Source organism: Plasmodium gonderi, assembly GCF_002157705.1.
Source record: "Plasmodium gonderi DNA, contig: Chr13, whole genome shotgun sequence".
NCBI lineage: Eukaryota > Apicomplexa > Aconoidasida > Haemosporida > Plasmodiidae > Plasmodium > Plasmodium gonderi.
The window spans coordinates 628,214-643,931 of NW_021628938.1; the positions used below are offsets into that span (position 1 = coordinate 628,214).

Genomic DNA, 15,718 nt, shown 5'->3' on the forward strand with positions numbered 1-15,718 from the left:
TTACTTCTTCTTTTTATTTCTTCCTTTTACTTGTTTTTTTTTTCACTTGTTTTATCATATTTTTTTCTTTTTCAATTCTATCGCTAGAAATCGGAAACAAATATTTAAGGCGCAATAAAGAAAATTTTCTTTGGGGCATAACGAAGAATCATAATTATCCCAAACAACTTGCTTTAAAGGGAGTAAAAAAGCCGCGTATGTTTACTTCATATATCTTAAGTTCATATACATGTATTTTTATTTGAATTTTTTTTTTCTATTTTTTTTCCTTAGCATTATTATTACTATCAATAGTACTATTACTATTTTTACGATGATAAAACGTGGAGAGCATTTTTTTCTGGCGTGGGGTGGGGAGGTGGGTACTAAAAAAACTCTTGACGAGAAATGAAAAAAAGGAATTTACAGGTTTGTGTAGATCCTCTTTAATTTTACATAGACGCTTGTTTTGGCATTTTAATAAAAGTAATCTTAATTTTTAAATCGTGTTTTTATATTTATAACACAGAAAAAGAACAAAAAAAAAAAAAAAAAAAAAGTGATAAGAAACTACAGCATGTTGATCCTTAAGAAAAATTGTTAACATAACAAAATGATGGGAGTCCTTTACTCCAAAATATTTATAGCATTATAAGACATAAAAAAAAAAGAAAAGAAATATGCATATATAAGTATTTATACATATATGTATATATCCATATACATCATTTCACATCAGGCATGAAGCATTGTTATTGTAATCGGAAAGGACAAAACAAAATGGCATACTGTACACTAGGAATATGTTATAGTTATATGTTCATGAAATGAAAAATGGGATAAGCACAGTAGTTGCCATAAAAAAAAAAAAAAAAAAAAAAAAAGGGGGGAAAAAAAAAAGCATGTAATCTAAGGTGAAAATTTCCTTCAGTGTTTTGCATTTTTGATTGCGCCTGCTACCCCTTAGTAATAGTAGACATACCCATAGTGATTGCTGCGTCTGAGATGAATATATAAAAATTTTGAAGAAGAGAAAAGTTTTCCACAACAGTAAAATATTTTATGTGTTTTCACATGGACAAGGTGTTTTTCTAAATTTTTCAAATTTTCAAATTGTTCATTGCAATAACCACATTTGTTTGTCATTAGCATTTTGTGTAACCACAAGGGTCTTTTTTCTCGTCTAGCGGGGCTAAGCAATTGTTTAAAGGTGCAGTAATGCCTTGGTATGCACTTACTATAGTCATGTTTAAAATGTTTTAAGTAAGTCAACTTGTTGTATATCTCCGTTTCAAGGTTATTTATATCATTTATGTCGCTTAAGCCGTTTAAGCTGTTTATGCCATTTATGCCACTTACATTTTCGTGAAATTCATAAGGTTCTAACTGATCATTTGATTTCTTCTTGTTATACCTTTTATTCATGAAACTGTTTCTATTTTGCTTTAAGTAAAAACTATTTCCGTTATAAAATTTGTGATAACCCGTGTTATTTTTATCATATTTTTTAATATTAACACAAGTTCCCCCTTCATGCGTACCTCCCACCATTTGACCCTTAGCACAGTTGTAAACCTTATACGGAATAGTTGAATAAAAAGTAGAGTCATATTTAACATGATTGCAAGTGTAATATTCGCTTTTCTTGTCTCGATAATAGTATTTTCTGTTGGTCCCCAAGGTGAAATTGTTGAAATTATTTGTATTAAATTTGTTCAAGCTGAAATCATACTTATTATTAAGACATTTTTTTCCATGCTGATTATAAGAGTAATACTTGCGGTCCCATTTGCTTCCCCCTTTTGTGTGTTTTTTTTTACCATAATAATTGTCCCACATTCGTTCATATATTTTTTTCTCATAATTATGCTGACATGTTACGTGTCTTTGTCCGTCTTTCTCGTATGTACTTCTTTTCTCGTATGTGCTTCTTTTCTCGTATGTGCATCTTTTCTCGTATGTGCATCTTCCTTTTACGTTTCTCGTGTGTCTGTGTTTGGGACCATGGTACTGTACGGTGTTATTTTGTATATATATGTTAAATGTGTTTGTGTTTTTCGCGCAATGGGGCATTTCGTTTTTCATATGATTATCCAGTTTTTGATAATCTCCCATTTTGTTAACGTTACTCTTCATTTCATCAAACAAGGACTCGATTGCATGTTCATTTGTACACGCTTTGCTATCGATCATGTCATCCTCCTGTGAACAATTTGGATGATCATTAAACAACGCTTCTTTGTATCCTCTCTTGAAGTTGAGTATTAAACCTGCATCATCATTCTTTTCATAATTTAAAGGGAGTTTATTTTTACGACCATTACACTTTTCCCCTTCGTTACAAGAATTACCTATCTGTATATTGCATTTTCTTACTTGTTTCTTTTCCAATACGTCATAATTGTTCACCTTCATATATTGGAACTTTTCCTTGTTTATATCTTTCCGGTTGGAAAAATGCATATTGAAGAAAAATCTCGGTTTGTGATATGCCTTCTTCGTACATAAAATATCACACAATTCTAGACATTTTTTATTATTTTTCTGGAAGTTACTATAACATGTAGAAGAATTTTTTGTGGAATTTATATGATCAAATGGGTTGTTAAGAGGAATAATAAAATTGCTTTTCTTTCTTGAGAAATATTTTATGTCTTGTTTATTACAAAAAGAGTTCTCAATCAGATTGTTTTTCTTCTCTCTTATTTTGTCTTTCATCTTACTCCTCATATGAGAATTATTTAGACTTATCTTTTCCCCATTATTCAGCTCTCTCTTGATGTTATTCAACTGATGTTGCGTGGGCGAAGACATTTCTTCCTCTGTTTGGTATACCTTTTTATTTTTTTCGATGTGATTCTCTTCTTGTTCTTTATCAGTATTATTGTGCTTTCCTTCATTTATTTCTACACCCATTTCTACACCCATTTCTACATCCATTTCTGCACCCATTTCTGCACCCATTTCTGCACCAATTTCTACACCAATTTCTACACCAATTTCTACACCAATTTCTACATCCTTGAAGTTTCCATCTAGATTCTTGGGGGCATCGGAAAAGAAACGATCAACATTTGTGTGTGCCCCCACCTTCTCCTCCTTTTCAGAAATTGCTACTTTAGGGATGGAATTATCACGGGGGGTACCCCTTTTAACTGTAAAACTTTCTTTTCTCTCAAAAAGACATTCTTTCGAAGCTGCGCTAAATTCTTCATGAATAATTTTGTTAAATGGGTAGAATTTTTTTAATACACTTTTGTTATCCATATCTTTTTCCTTTAAAGGAATTCCCTGATCAATTGTTATGCTAATTGGCGATATTTCGTTACCATTTTTGTAAAAGGTATTCTTAATATGTGGATTTTCCTTTTTATATTTTTCAACTTGATCTTGCTGAAACTTGAACTGGGTTAAATCCAACGTAGTAATTTGAATATTTTTTTCATTAGATACGTTTGATAAATGATGTTCTTTTTGTATTTCGACCGTTAAGTTATTTTTTATTTTCGTTTTAGTTAGTTTCGGATTTATTTTGTTCATCGCATGAGTTTCCTTTTTATGATTGGGGAAAAATATATCTTTACATTTAACACCTTCCAAAAACGATTTGTCATTTTTGTTGAAAAAATCAATTTTTTCTTTTACAGTTAAATTATAATTGTTACATAAAATTGTTTTATGTAGAACGTCATTTGATTGATTTAAAAAATTGCTAGTTGAAAATAAGGCACATATTTCATCTTGTTTTAAATTACTTTTACACATTTTGTAATTAACTCCACTTAACAATTGTATATCTATTGTGACTAGTCCCTTTAACCCTATAATACTTATTTTTACATTGTCTTTTGAAAACTCATAACTATTCTGTTTTCCGATATTTTCTAACCAACTATGTTTCTTCGCATTTTGTCTTATATCATTTAAATTTACCCAAGCATCATTTTCTTCACTGGGAACTGCAATAATAACATCAGTCATATTATGTGAACAAAAATTGTGGTATCATTCATGCCCTTTCTAGTGACATACAAAAACAGTATAGCAAAAGAGGAATTGCAAATTGGCCTATATAATTCATTCAAGGCAGAAATACTTTCTTTTAATTTTTGTGCGTCACTCTTTCGAGAATGTACGTAAAGTGTGAACACGCATATATATATATATATATATATGTATACATATGTATACATATTATATACCTTCTATCATTTAATCTACATTTCAGGTGTCAAATCGACGAAAAATTACACTCACGCAATTGTGCAATGGCCTTTTTATTCTCTTTCGAACTAAATGGGAAATTATGAACAAAAATATGCAAATTATATTTATTACGAGAAATGCTTTCGTGAAAGGGACAAACATAGGTTTGCATTTACGCGTTATAATGAATAGGAAGCATTGAGAGTTGGAAATAAAAAAAAAAAAGAAAAGTTGTCACTATAAATTTGCGTAATTTTGCAAAATAGAGTTTTCAAAATGGGGTTTTATGGTACAGCTATTTATTAATCTATCCTTGCAGCCACTTTTTTTTTCTTTTTTTTCATTTATTTCTCTGTAGACAATTTGTTACATGTAATGATGCACAAATTTGCTAGAACAGTACTTAAAATTGTGCGGGATTACAAAAATATATATATATATATGTATACACATATATGTGCATATATGTGTATACGTACATGTGACACCAAAGCACTGTGAAATCATGTGCATATTTATATATATACAACATGTGTACACAAAATGCACATGCATGTGTAGTAGAACTTTTTTAGAATGTTCCACTGCTGCTATAGAACAAAAAGGATATATTCCTCCATCTGCGCTATCCCCCCAAAAAAGAAATAAAATAAATATTGTACTATTTTAAGCAAAGTGGTAGTGTGCTATTTAAAAAAATTAAAATAAAAAAAATAGAGCGCAGTAATGTTGTTATTTAGGAACAATAAGATAAGCGGGTAAAAATTCCCGCCCCTTTAACACCTTCCCCCCCCAAAAAAAAAACGTGCAGCAATTCTACGTTTAAAATTTATGAAAAAAAAAAAAATGAATGAATGAATGAATGAATGAATGAAAGAAAGAAAGAAAGAAAAAGAAAAACTTATAAAGACTATCCTTGCATTATTTTCACATTCCACACAAAAATGACAAATACGTTTTTGTATATACATTATCCCCCAAAATAATACGAACTGTTTGCAGTGGGCACGTACCACATTATGTACTGACGTAGTTTTAGCTTCTAAAAGGGAGGAAAAAAAAAGAAACAAGCTTGGAGCAAACTTATTTGATATTCATTTGTTTACTAATTCTCATAATTCTACGTAACAAAATTGAGCCGAAACATAAGCTTTACTATGAAGTAGAATTTATAAATACTTCGACTTTTTTTTTTTTTTTTTTTAATAACCTTGTAAATTTCATATCAAAACAATCTATTGAAAATCTTGTAAAGGGTAAAAAAGAACAAAAGAAAAGAAAAGGCTCCTTATTTTTTTTTTTTTTTTATTCTTATGTGAGTATAAGACTAGATTCCCTTTAAAAATAATTCCCACCTACATCTCATGTGTTCTCTTAAATTAACCAGACTTACGTTTTCCAGAGCTGAAAAATAATTAAATAAATAACAGTTCCAACAATTGAGGGAAAACAAAGCATAACAGAAGTACACATCGTAACACTTCTTAACAAGCACATCATTAGTCACGCATCCCATTTCACGGAACCTCTATTATAACAAAATGTCTACAATACCAACGACCCCAGGATATAACAAAGAAAACAAATTCGTGACAGACATCAAGAAATTTATGAACCAAAAGATTCGCGTCAAGTTCGATGGCGGAAGAGAAGGTAATCACTATATGGGATTGAAAAAAAAGAAAAAAAAAAATACATATAAATATACATATAAATAAATATATATAAAACAAAACATATACTCAGTTGTATACATAAATTGAAACGTTTAAAAAGAAAAGGATGCCACAACACCATGGCATCGTTTTATTTACATCAATCCAGTGGATTTTTCTGCCAAATTTAATCAAAAATATATTGTATTTATGTTATCCATTTTTACACAAAGGCATTTATTAGATACAATTTTGAAAGATTATATTACAATTTCCATTCTCTATTTTTTTTTTTTTTTTTTTTTTGTCTTTTCTGTGCAGTTGTTGGTAATTTAATTGGTCATGATTCAATTTTCAACTTAGTGCTTGACAAAACTGAGGAATTTATAAGAGGTAAAAGAGGATACAGTAACTATCCCCTCCCCATCGCTACCCCTTAAAAAGAGAAAAAGGAAAAAAAAAAAAAAAAAAAAAAAATGCAAAGTACCTGACCACATAGTTCATTTTTTTTTTATTTTTATTTTCAGATCCCAATGACAGTTTTGTTATAACCGATAAAACAAGAAATATAGGCTTAGTTGTAGCGAGAGGAACATCGGTAATTTTTATTTTTCTATCACTTTTACATAAATGTGTATATAGTTCGATGCATAACCGTTTTCTTTCATTATGTCCCATTTTGGTATATTTCATTTTATTCAATTTTTTCTACTTATGTTCACTATTTTGACAGATTGCCTTAATAACACCAGTGGAGGGGACACAAGAAATAGCGAATCCCTTTATATCAGAAGAGAAGTGAATTATATATTTTACATTGGAATATTTCCCTAATTATGGAATACCAAGCACTTTTAATTTTGCATTGTCATTTTACCAAACCATTTTGTCTCATCATTTCGCTTTATTAATTTTTTTTGCATTGCCATTTTACCAAACCATTTTGTCTCATCATTTCACTTTATTATTTTTTTTTGCAATACGTTTTTTCCCCATACATAAACTTTATAAATAAAGAATTTATCCTAGTATATAATCATTTTAAATAGAATATTTTTAAAAGTAAAAAAAAAAAAAAAAAAAAAAAAAAATTCCGCTAAGCGTACACGAAAATGAATTATATGAGTATGCCAACGTTTTTACAAAGATAAATGAAAAAATAAAATCATGTTGCTTCCTTTTGACAAGAATAAAATGAATTTCTCACTGGATGCAAGAACAAAGAAGCTTTTTTCATAAATAAATCCGCATAATCGTTCATACAAAAAAGAGAGTGTATGAACACCATATGTTGCTTCGCACACAATGTGTGGCTATGGGGTATATATATATACACAAAAGCATGCATAACATGATCAAATATGCACGGATGGGTAGACATATATATATATATATATTATCATCAGTGTAAATAACTTGTTTTGAAAAAAGGGAGAAAAAACGGGAGAAAAAAAGGAACAAAAAAGGAACAAAATGAAGATATAGGGGCTAGCAAAAATGTGAAAGGGTTGATTATGTTCAGTTTTCGAGCACGAACAAAATCCACGTAATACACACGTATGAGTGACATGCGTGCAAGAAAGGATGTTAGGGGGGGGGGGTGAGAAAGGAGTATCAATAATACGTGTGTAATATTTCTGTGCGGCTATGCTGCACCATAAGAAATTGAAAGCATGTTGATTTTCATTTAATTATATAAGCAAATGATTAACATATATGCAAAATTTTATATGTCAATAAGTGAAAATATTTTTGGAAGTGCATGCTCTGGGATATTCATATACATGCATATGTATACAATTACACTTGTATAAGCATACAGGTGTGCATATATACATAAAGATGCACACATAATGTATAGACATGCTTTAAGCACAACGTGGAATGTTTCTAGGGGATTTCCAAAAGGTGTTTCGTTCATGCTGAAAAAATATACCCATTGTGTTGGCACAATAATTTGAAAAATAAACTCTATTCGATTTTTGTCATGGATGAATGTTAATGTTGTGTCTCCTGAAGGAACTTCTATAACCAAAGGACATATTACACTTGGAGCAAAAAAATCTCTTGACTCGATGATGAAAATTTATTATATGCTCCTTGAGGCTAAATTCAGAAGAAAATTCTTTGCTGCAATTGCTTAACGTGCATTTATAATTTTGTATAATGTTAAGATGTACTTTCCTGACGTGCTTGTTATAACCATTTGCGTGCAAATATATTTTATTACATTGTAAACAAATATACTTTTTCTTGAAACAAGTTCTTTTATGTTGTATAAACTCTTTATATATTAAAAACTTCTTAGTACAAACAGGGCATGAATAAAAACGATTACACCTGTGCTTATTTAAATGATATTTCATTTTCGAAATAGTTGAGTAAGAGTATGAACAATTTTCATATGGGCATGTCGAATGCCTTATTTTATGTGTTCTTAATTCTTTTGGAGTATCATAACTTATTTGACAAATGGAACAAGTGTATTTTACTCTTTCTTTATTATCCTTATGTGTTAAAATATGCTTCTTCAAATGATCTGATCTTTTATAAGTTTTTGTACATATTTGGCATTTATAAGGTCTCGATTCTGAATGTACACTCATTAGATGCCTTTTCATTAATTTTTTATTTGCAAAAACCATGTTACATACATTACAAGTTCTAATTTCGACAGAAATATTATTCGGTTTGTCGTACTCCTTCTTAACACTCAACCCTTTCTTATTTCTGTGGGTTTCATTTGGTCTTGTATAGTCTTCGGATTGTTGTGTGATAACCAACTCATTATTTACCTGTTCAGGTACTGATTCTTCGTTACATATGTAATTCTCATTACTACACGTTTGGTCTTCTCCTGCAGCATCCTCTTCACTGTTCTTCCTTATCTTACTACTGGTAGTATTATCCTTGCAGTTATTTGTGTCATTCGTATTGCTTTCGCCCTTCTTTGAGTTAGTCAACTCATCCTTCTCCTCCTCATCCTCCTCCTTATTATTATTATTATTATCAGATTTGTAAGGTGCACTACATTCCATTTCACCATTATCAAACATTTGTGCATTGCTCTGAATATCTTCTCCTTCATTCTCAATTCCTGACATTGTGGAGGCACACTTATCCTTGTAGCATTGCATATGTTTCAATTTACAATTATTTAACTGCCTTGTTGTTGTAAAAAATAACTGACAAATGGAACATTGATATTTTTTCCCTTGTTTATTTATATCATGTTTTATTCTATGCAATTTTAAGTGATCTGCTCTTTTATATCTCTTAAGACAAATGTCACATTCATATGGTCTTTCATCCGAGTGGACACTCATAATATGTCTTTGCATTAATTTACTATTTGCAAAAATGGAATTGCATATATTGCACGTTCTTGTTTCAATTTCGGGTAAGCTATTTCCATTCATGGGTTCTTTCTTTACTGTGATTAATTTTTTTCCATCAGTTTTCCTCGTCCCAACAGATTTTCCCGTTTTTTTTGTTTTGCTCTTTATATGCCCATCGCCAATATCATCATTATTTCTATTTTGATAAATGTGTGAATTATCATTGGATTCATCCAGTTTTTCATTCCTCGGATTATTATTTTCAAAACTGGCGTCATCGATGTCACCCCCAGACTGGTCTTTAAACTGAACCATTTTTCTCAATTCGACACCTTGATCCTTTTCTTGTAATTGATTCTTTGAATCTCTCGGTTCTTCTGTGTCCTCTTCATTTACATCATTCGTCTCATTTGGTTCATCCCCTTCATTTGCACCGTTCGTTCCATTCGGTTCGTTCGATTCAACTTCTTCGTTGGTATCAGCACAGTCATTCTTTTGATTTTTATTTTCCTTCTCCTCATCACTTTCCGAGTTTCCACCTGATTCATTATTGTTAGCCTTTTGTGACGAAAAAAAAAATATCCTCGATATTTTATTTGATACATTTTCGTAAAACACATTTCTCCTTTTGCTTTGCGAGTTCTCACTAGTTTTACCACTAGAATTTCCATTCATATTTTCGCTGACCCTTTTGGAACAGTTGTTTTCGTTCTCGCTTTGCGATATGTTCTTTTCTATACTATCGGCCATTCCCTGTGCAGAGCCCTTTAACTCGCCTTGTTGCTCCTTCCCCTCATATTGCTCCTTCTCGTCGTCCCGCTTATCCACATCCTCAGATTTCATTCTTATGCATGCCGGAGATTCTTCAATCTCTTTCTTCGTTCTAATAGTGTCATATTTCTCTTTCATTTTGTCAATCTTGCTTACGTTGATATCATCTAATCTTTCCTCCTTTCTGATGTCACTGTCAGAATATTCCTGTTTAACTATAGGCATTGTGACTGGTACACTTTGTTCGTTTCTATTTTTTTGGATTTCCATTTTGACTAAGGAATTGATGTGAATTAATGTTTCCTTCCTCCCTGCTTGCATTACTTTTCCTATCTCTTCGCTACCTGTTGCTATAGGTTTATGAATAGTGTCCAAGAGTTCATTATTCGAGTGTAGGCGTTTCCCCCCATCCTTTGTTTTAGCACTCATTCCATGGTCCTCAATTGTAGGTTTCTTCTTATGTACGAAAGAAAAATTATTTTCCTCTATCGATGCATTATTGCATTCTTGAAAATTTTCCTGTTTCATCTGATTGACGTTAATTGATACATTTTCAAAATTATCCACGTTTTTTAGAAAATTCTGATTTTCTTTATCACTATCAAGTGTTTCTAGATCTTCCTCCCGTTCTACACATTTCTCTTCTTTAATTTTTAATTTTTCATTTGACACCAATTTATCATTTTTCTTACAAGGTTTCATATTAGTTTTTTCCCCTTTTGTTGAAATTACCTTGTTGCTTTGTGACCCTACTTCTTCGTTTATTCCTTTCTCTACTTCGTTCATTCCTTTCTCTACTTCGTTCATTCCGGTCTCTATTTCGTTCATTCCGGTCTCTATTTCGTTCATTCCTATCTCTGCTTCTTTTAATCCTTTCTCTGCTTCTTTTAATTCTTTCTCTGCTTCTTTATTTTCTCCGATTTTCAATACATCTATTATGTTCCTCTTATCGGCAGTATGGAACGGTGTGTAAAACTGGATATCCTTTTCCAGTTCTATTGAATTTCTCTGTTCATTAATCAGCTGCATTTTAGCCCCCCAAAAAGCATCGTCAAAGTTACTATTGTTTGCACTGCTCATTTTAGCATACGTCAAGAAATTACTGTTTTGTTCTCCATTGAATAGATAATTACAATCATTACCTAATTGGGAACCTTGCATTTCATCGTTTTCATTTTTATTTAGTTTATTATTGCCTTCTTCAATCTGTTTGTCTTTGGTATTATGCATATCAAGAACCCCCTTCAAACTGTTTGTCTCAAGTGTGGGATAATTTTTCGGTGTGTTATTAATTAATTCTTCTTCTTCTTCTTCCTCTTTCTCTTCTGGTAGATTATTTAAACTTGTACCATTTGTACATATTAATATGTTTTCTTCGGGTCTATTTATATATTCATTGTCCATAAAATCTCCTGACTTAAATTCTTGTTCATTTTTTTTTTTTTTTTCATTTTCAATAAAATTTTTATAACACTTTTTCATGTTCCTCGTTAGGATGAAAGAGCTTTTAACATCTTCAAAACATGTATCGTATATTTTATCAATTCCGTTTACATCTCCAATTTTATAGCTCCCATTTTCATACCCCCTCAGATCTGCCTTTCCAGGGGCGATGGGAGAATGTGCACCATAACCATCACCATCACGACAATTATCATTTTTGCCAACTTGAACCTTAACTTGGGTGTCCTCCTCATGGAAGACTTTTCCTCCCGCACGAACCAGTCCATCGGCAGTACTGCAATTATTCAAATAGAAATTTTTATAATTTTCGACAAATTCGAAATTGTATTTGTTTTTAAAACCTTCTTTATTTATACTTTCAATTGACATTACATCATCATCCTCTGCGAAAAGTTCAGGTGATGACATTTTTTTTTTTTTTTTTTCATATTCTTCGGATAAATGGCTGTATTTTCTTTTACTTAAAACAAACGTGTCCTCACTATTTGTGTGCTCTAAATTAGAAATCTCTTTCAAATTCAAGGGTTCCAAAATTTGCAAACTTTGGTAACCTACTGTTACATTGTCATAGTTGCTCTTATCAGAACAGTTGTTGTTTCCATTAGCTTTTTCTATTATGATGCCATTACTACTACTGCAACTGCTACCTTCTTCATTTTCCCTATGACTACGTTTTAATACGTTTATTTTTTTCCAATTTATATTATTTTTTAAAAAAATTTTCTCACTTTCACTGTACGAGTTACTATTCAAATTTTCATCGAGGTAACAAAGTACAGTTTTGTTTTCGATATTTGTGGTCATTCTTTGCCTCAAGCTGAGTTTTGTTATTTTAATATCTTATTTTATTATGCATATATGTATATATATATATATATATATATATATATATATATATATATATATATATATATATATATATATTTTTATACTGATATTATTAAAGTTGATTTTTTTATTTTTCTCCTTTTTGAAGTTCTCCCCTTCACTTTGTCATGTAAAGAAAAAAAAAATATCATAAAATAAAGTGTTCTAAATTTTTTTTCGCCGTCGTGTTCGGGATAAATAAGAGGATAATATGCTATTCTTTTGTCACTTTTGAACAAAAATGAGGCTTAAAAAAAAAAAAAAAAAAAAATAGAAACTTAAAATTACAATTAAAAAATAAGTGGTAATAATCGTGTACAGTTCTTGGGTTTCTTTTGTTTTTGATTTAAAATACATTATGTTAGTCATAAATTTATTTTTTCAAGTCATACTAAATATTTAAGCTTTTTTTTTCTTTTTATATTTTATTTCTCCTTATAAATAATTTATGTCATTCATATTTTTCGTTACATATATTTGACGTGATTAGAAAAAGAAAAAAAAAAAAATTCACGTTATAATTGTTCCAGCTAAGCTAAATAGTTCCTCATATACTTTTTCATACAAACGTGAAAAAAAAAAAAATTATGGGGTATTTTTAACATTAGGAGTGTTGTATGTGGAAGTTTGGCAGCATTGTTTATACACTTATTCTGGACGCTTTCTTGCTTATACAATCGTCCATAATTCATACCAACATTATATATATACACATATATATACCTAAAGCACATGTGTCTTATGTATATAATTTAATTACATAAACATCCATATATATAAATGCTGCACCAAGAATGTAAATCGAAAGGGTCATATTTATGTGGTCCATAAAATAGTACCCCCCCCTCCCAACACTCTTCAGTAACCATCCTTTGTCGGACGGATGTTTATACGAACATCTCGATTTGTACAACAAATTAGATAAGTTTCCTTCGTATAATAATTAATTTTAAAGCTCTAAAATGTATAACATTAAGGAAAAAAAAAAAAGGGGGGGAGTCTTCAGGAAAATAATACATAATATATACACATATATGCATGAATATGCAGGTATACATATATGTGCATGGAAAGATTGAAACTAGTACAAATCAAAGAAAATAACCAAATGAGCCTGCTCAATTGTGAACAAAAAAAAAAAAAAAAATAAAATAAAATAAAAGATTAAACTAATTATTATGTATGTATAAGTGGATACATAAGTATACACATGCTGCTAAAACAAAAGAGGAGAGAACTGTTTTCTTAAACCAAGGTAAGGTAAACATGCGATGTGCGCCAGGCAAATCGCTCGGAAAATAAATCCAGAAATGATCACAATAACAGTGACATGTGAACGAAAAATGCAAGAAATGTGAAAAATTATTTTATTTTTTTTTTTTTTTTTTGTGGTGCGTTTATAGGTTTGGAATTCGTAGTATTTTATTTTTCAGTATTAGAGAAAATATACAATTTTTTCCTTCTCATTTAAAATTTTCTTTTTTTATGCTTCACTCCTATTTCTCTTTCATCGTCAAAAAAATAATATAATATTCGCTCAGTTCTGTGCAATTTTAATTTCTTAGAAAATTAATTATATCCCACGATATTAACTATTTAAGTTGTTAACTTTTCTTAAAGTTTCATATAAAAATAAGAAAAAAAAATTGGAGGGGAATTTTTTTTTTTAAGTTTATGCACGCAAGTTATACAAATTCGTGAAATATGTGACCCACACGTATGTGTATTATTAATACGTGTGTAAAACTAAGTTTAATAATGCATTCTTTTCACATGCATACATTCGTAAGGAATATTTTATTTTTTCGACAAGAGTAAAAGGCACCTCTGTGCTGCAGCAAAAATATAATTTATGGCAAATTGAAAGAGTTAATGTGTGAAATAAAAAAAAAAAAAAAAAAAAAACTTTTAAGTCTAAACTATTATCAATAGTGAAAAAGCTAAAACAACCATAACTAGCAAGCGGTTACAGTTCAAACCTTGTATCATCACGCATCATTCAGTTTAGAAGAAATTACAAATGACAATTTGAAGTTGTGTGATGGGTCTCTTTCCTCCATTTAAACTAAACGGGTACAATACACGGCATTCAAACATATGGATACCCTATTTACATTGTATTTTGTTGCATACACATATGTGTCTATGGAGTAATTGTGCTATATATCTATTTGCAAATTTTTTAAAAGACTTTGGACTTATCCAAATTATCTCTTTTTCCATGTCATTTTATTTTCCTCGTTGTTTTTATATATCATGATTCAATAGCACTAATAGTTACCTTTTTGATATTGTTTTCTCATTATTGCTTTTCTTGTATTTTTATATTCCTTCTTTTTTTGTAAAATATTAAATTTATAAAATTGAAAAATAAATCATACGCATCGTAAAAAGTGGAGTAATACAAGAAATAGTCTGATGTATGCGGGCACGTATGTATACATATATATACGCACAACTTGTCACATTCACACATTTCCCAATTTTCCAGCGCAAAGGAAAAATATATTAATTATAAAATTCATTTGGGGAAAACACCTGTTTCGTCTATTTTGTCCAAAGTTTGTACGCAACAAGGGAGATTAACTTGTTGAACTTAATAACTATTAAGTTCATTTCATATTTTTTATTTGAAAATATAACGTTAATCTAAAATTTAAATTATTACCTTAATTTTTTTCATTTAAAAGAAAAAAAAAAAAAAAAAAAAAATTCCCCGTGCGTAAATTATAGCGCTAAAAAAAAATATATACATACGTAACATTCATTTTTCTGTTTTCCCGTTTCCTTTTCTTTCAACATTTTTAAATTATTTAAACTAATTCGTTCATCTTTTCAAATGGAAAAAAATGTTAGTTTTCAGATTTGTGAAGAGTTACGAAATTAAATGTTCCATCTTGCGAAGTGTTAACATTTTATTATTTTATTTTTTTTTTCATTTTTTTGTTAAAAATTATCCGTTTTATAATTTTGTTTACACACACAACATATTTAATATTTAGTCCCTATTTAGTTAAAATTATATAAAGAATTAAGTAAAATAAAACCATGCCAAATTATTACCTTTCACGGAAAATTAATTTGTGACTTCTTACACGTGTAAGGGTGTATGAATGCACTAGTTCAGTGAGACATAAGAATGCCATTTTATGCTTTAATGAATAAATAGAAACATTTAAAAAAGAAAAGTAAAATTTCGTTAACATAACAAAAGTAGTTGCGCAATGGCAGCAGAAGTGGTAGTAGAATTAAAAGTAGCAATGACAGTGGCAGTTTCAAATGCAACTGGTAAACCTTTAACCCTAGATATCCACTTAGCACAAAATTAATTTTTCCATTTCTGCCAAGGTATAAACCTTATTAGGTGTAATATAAAATGTATCAAAATAAAAATAACTGCACCAACGCGTGTATCCGTCGTATTTACGAGAGTCAATT

At 29.9% G+C, this 15,718-nt stretch overlaps 3 protein-coding genes across 3 annotated transcripts; 1 reads left to right on the forward strand and 2 right to left on the reverse strand.

Annotated features, from left to right (window-relative positions):
* Window positions 1-942: 942 nt before the first annotated feature.
* On the reverse strand, window positions 943-3,960 carry PGO_130960 (hypothetical protein, conserved; the record flags this gene model as incomplete). Its single annotated transcript, XM_028689612.1, has 1 exon — window positions 943-3,960. The coding sequence occupies one exon, from the start codon at window positions 3,958-3,960 to the stop codon at window positions 943-945; it is 3,018 nt and encodes a 1,005-aa protein (XP_028545413.1).
* Window positions 3,961-5,726: 1,766 nt separating this feature from the next.
* PGO_130970 (U6 snRNA-associated Sm-like protein LSm7) lies at window positions 5,727-6,642 on the forward strand (the record flags this gene model as incomplete). The annotated part of the gene is made up of 4 exons (XM_028689613.1): window positions 5,727-5,838; window positions 6,162-6,233; window positions 6,368-6,438; window positions 6,574-6,642. 4 exons carry the CDS (start codon window positions 5,727-5,729, stop codon window positions 6,640-6,642), a joined length of 324 nt encoding a protein of 107 aa, XP_028545414.1.
* A 1,183-nt stretch (window positions 6,643-7,825) lies between these two features.
* Window positions 7,826-12,217, reverse strand: PGO_130980 (zinc finger transcription factor; the record flags this gene model as incomplete). Its single annotated transcript, XM_028689614.1, has 1 exon — window positions 7,826-12,217. The coding sequence occupies one exon, from the start codon at window positions 12,215-12,217 to the stop codon at window positions 7,826-7,828; it is 4,392 nt and encodes a 1,463-aa protein (XP_028545415.1).
* Between the last annotated feature and the right edge of the window lie 3,501 nt (window positions 12,218-15,718).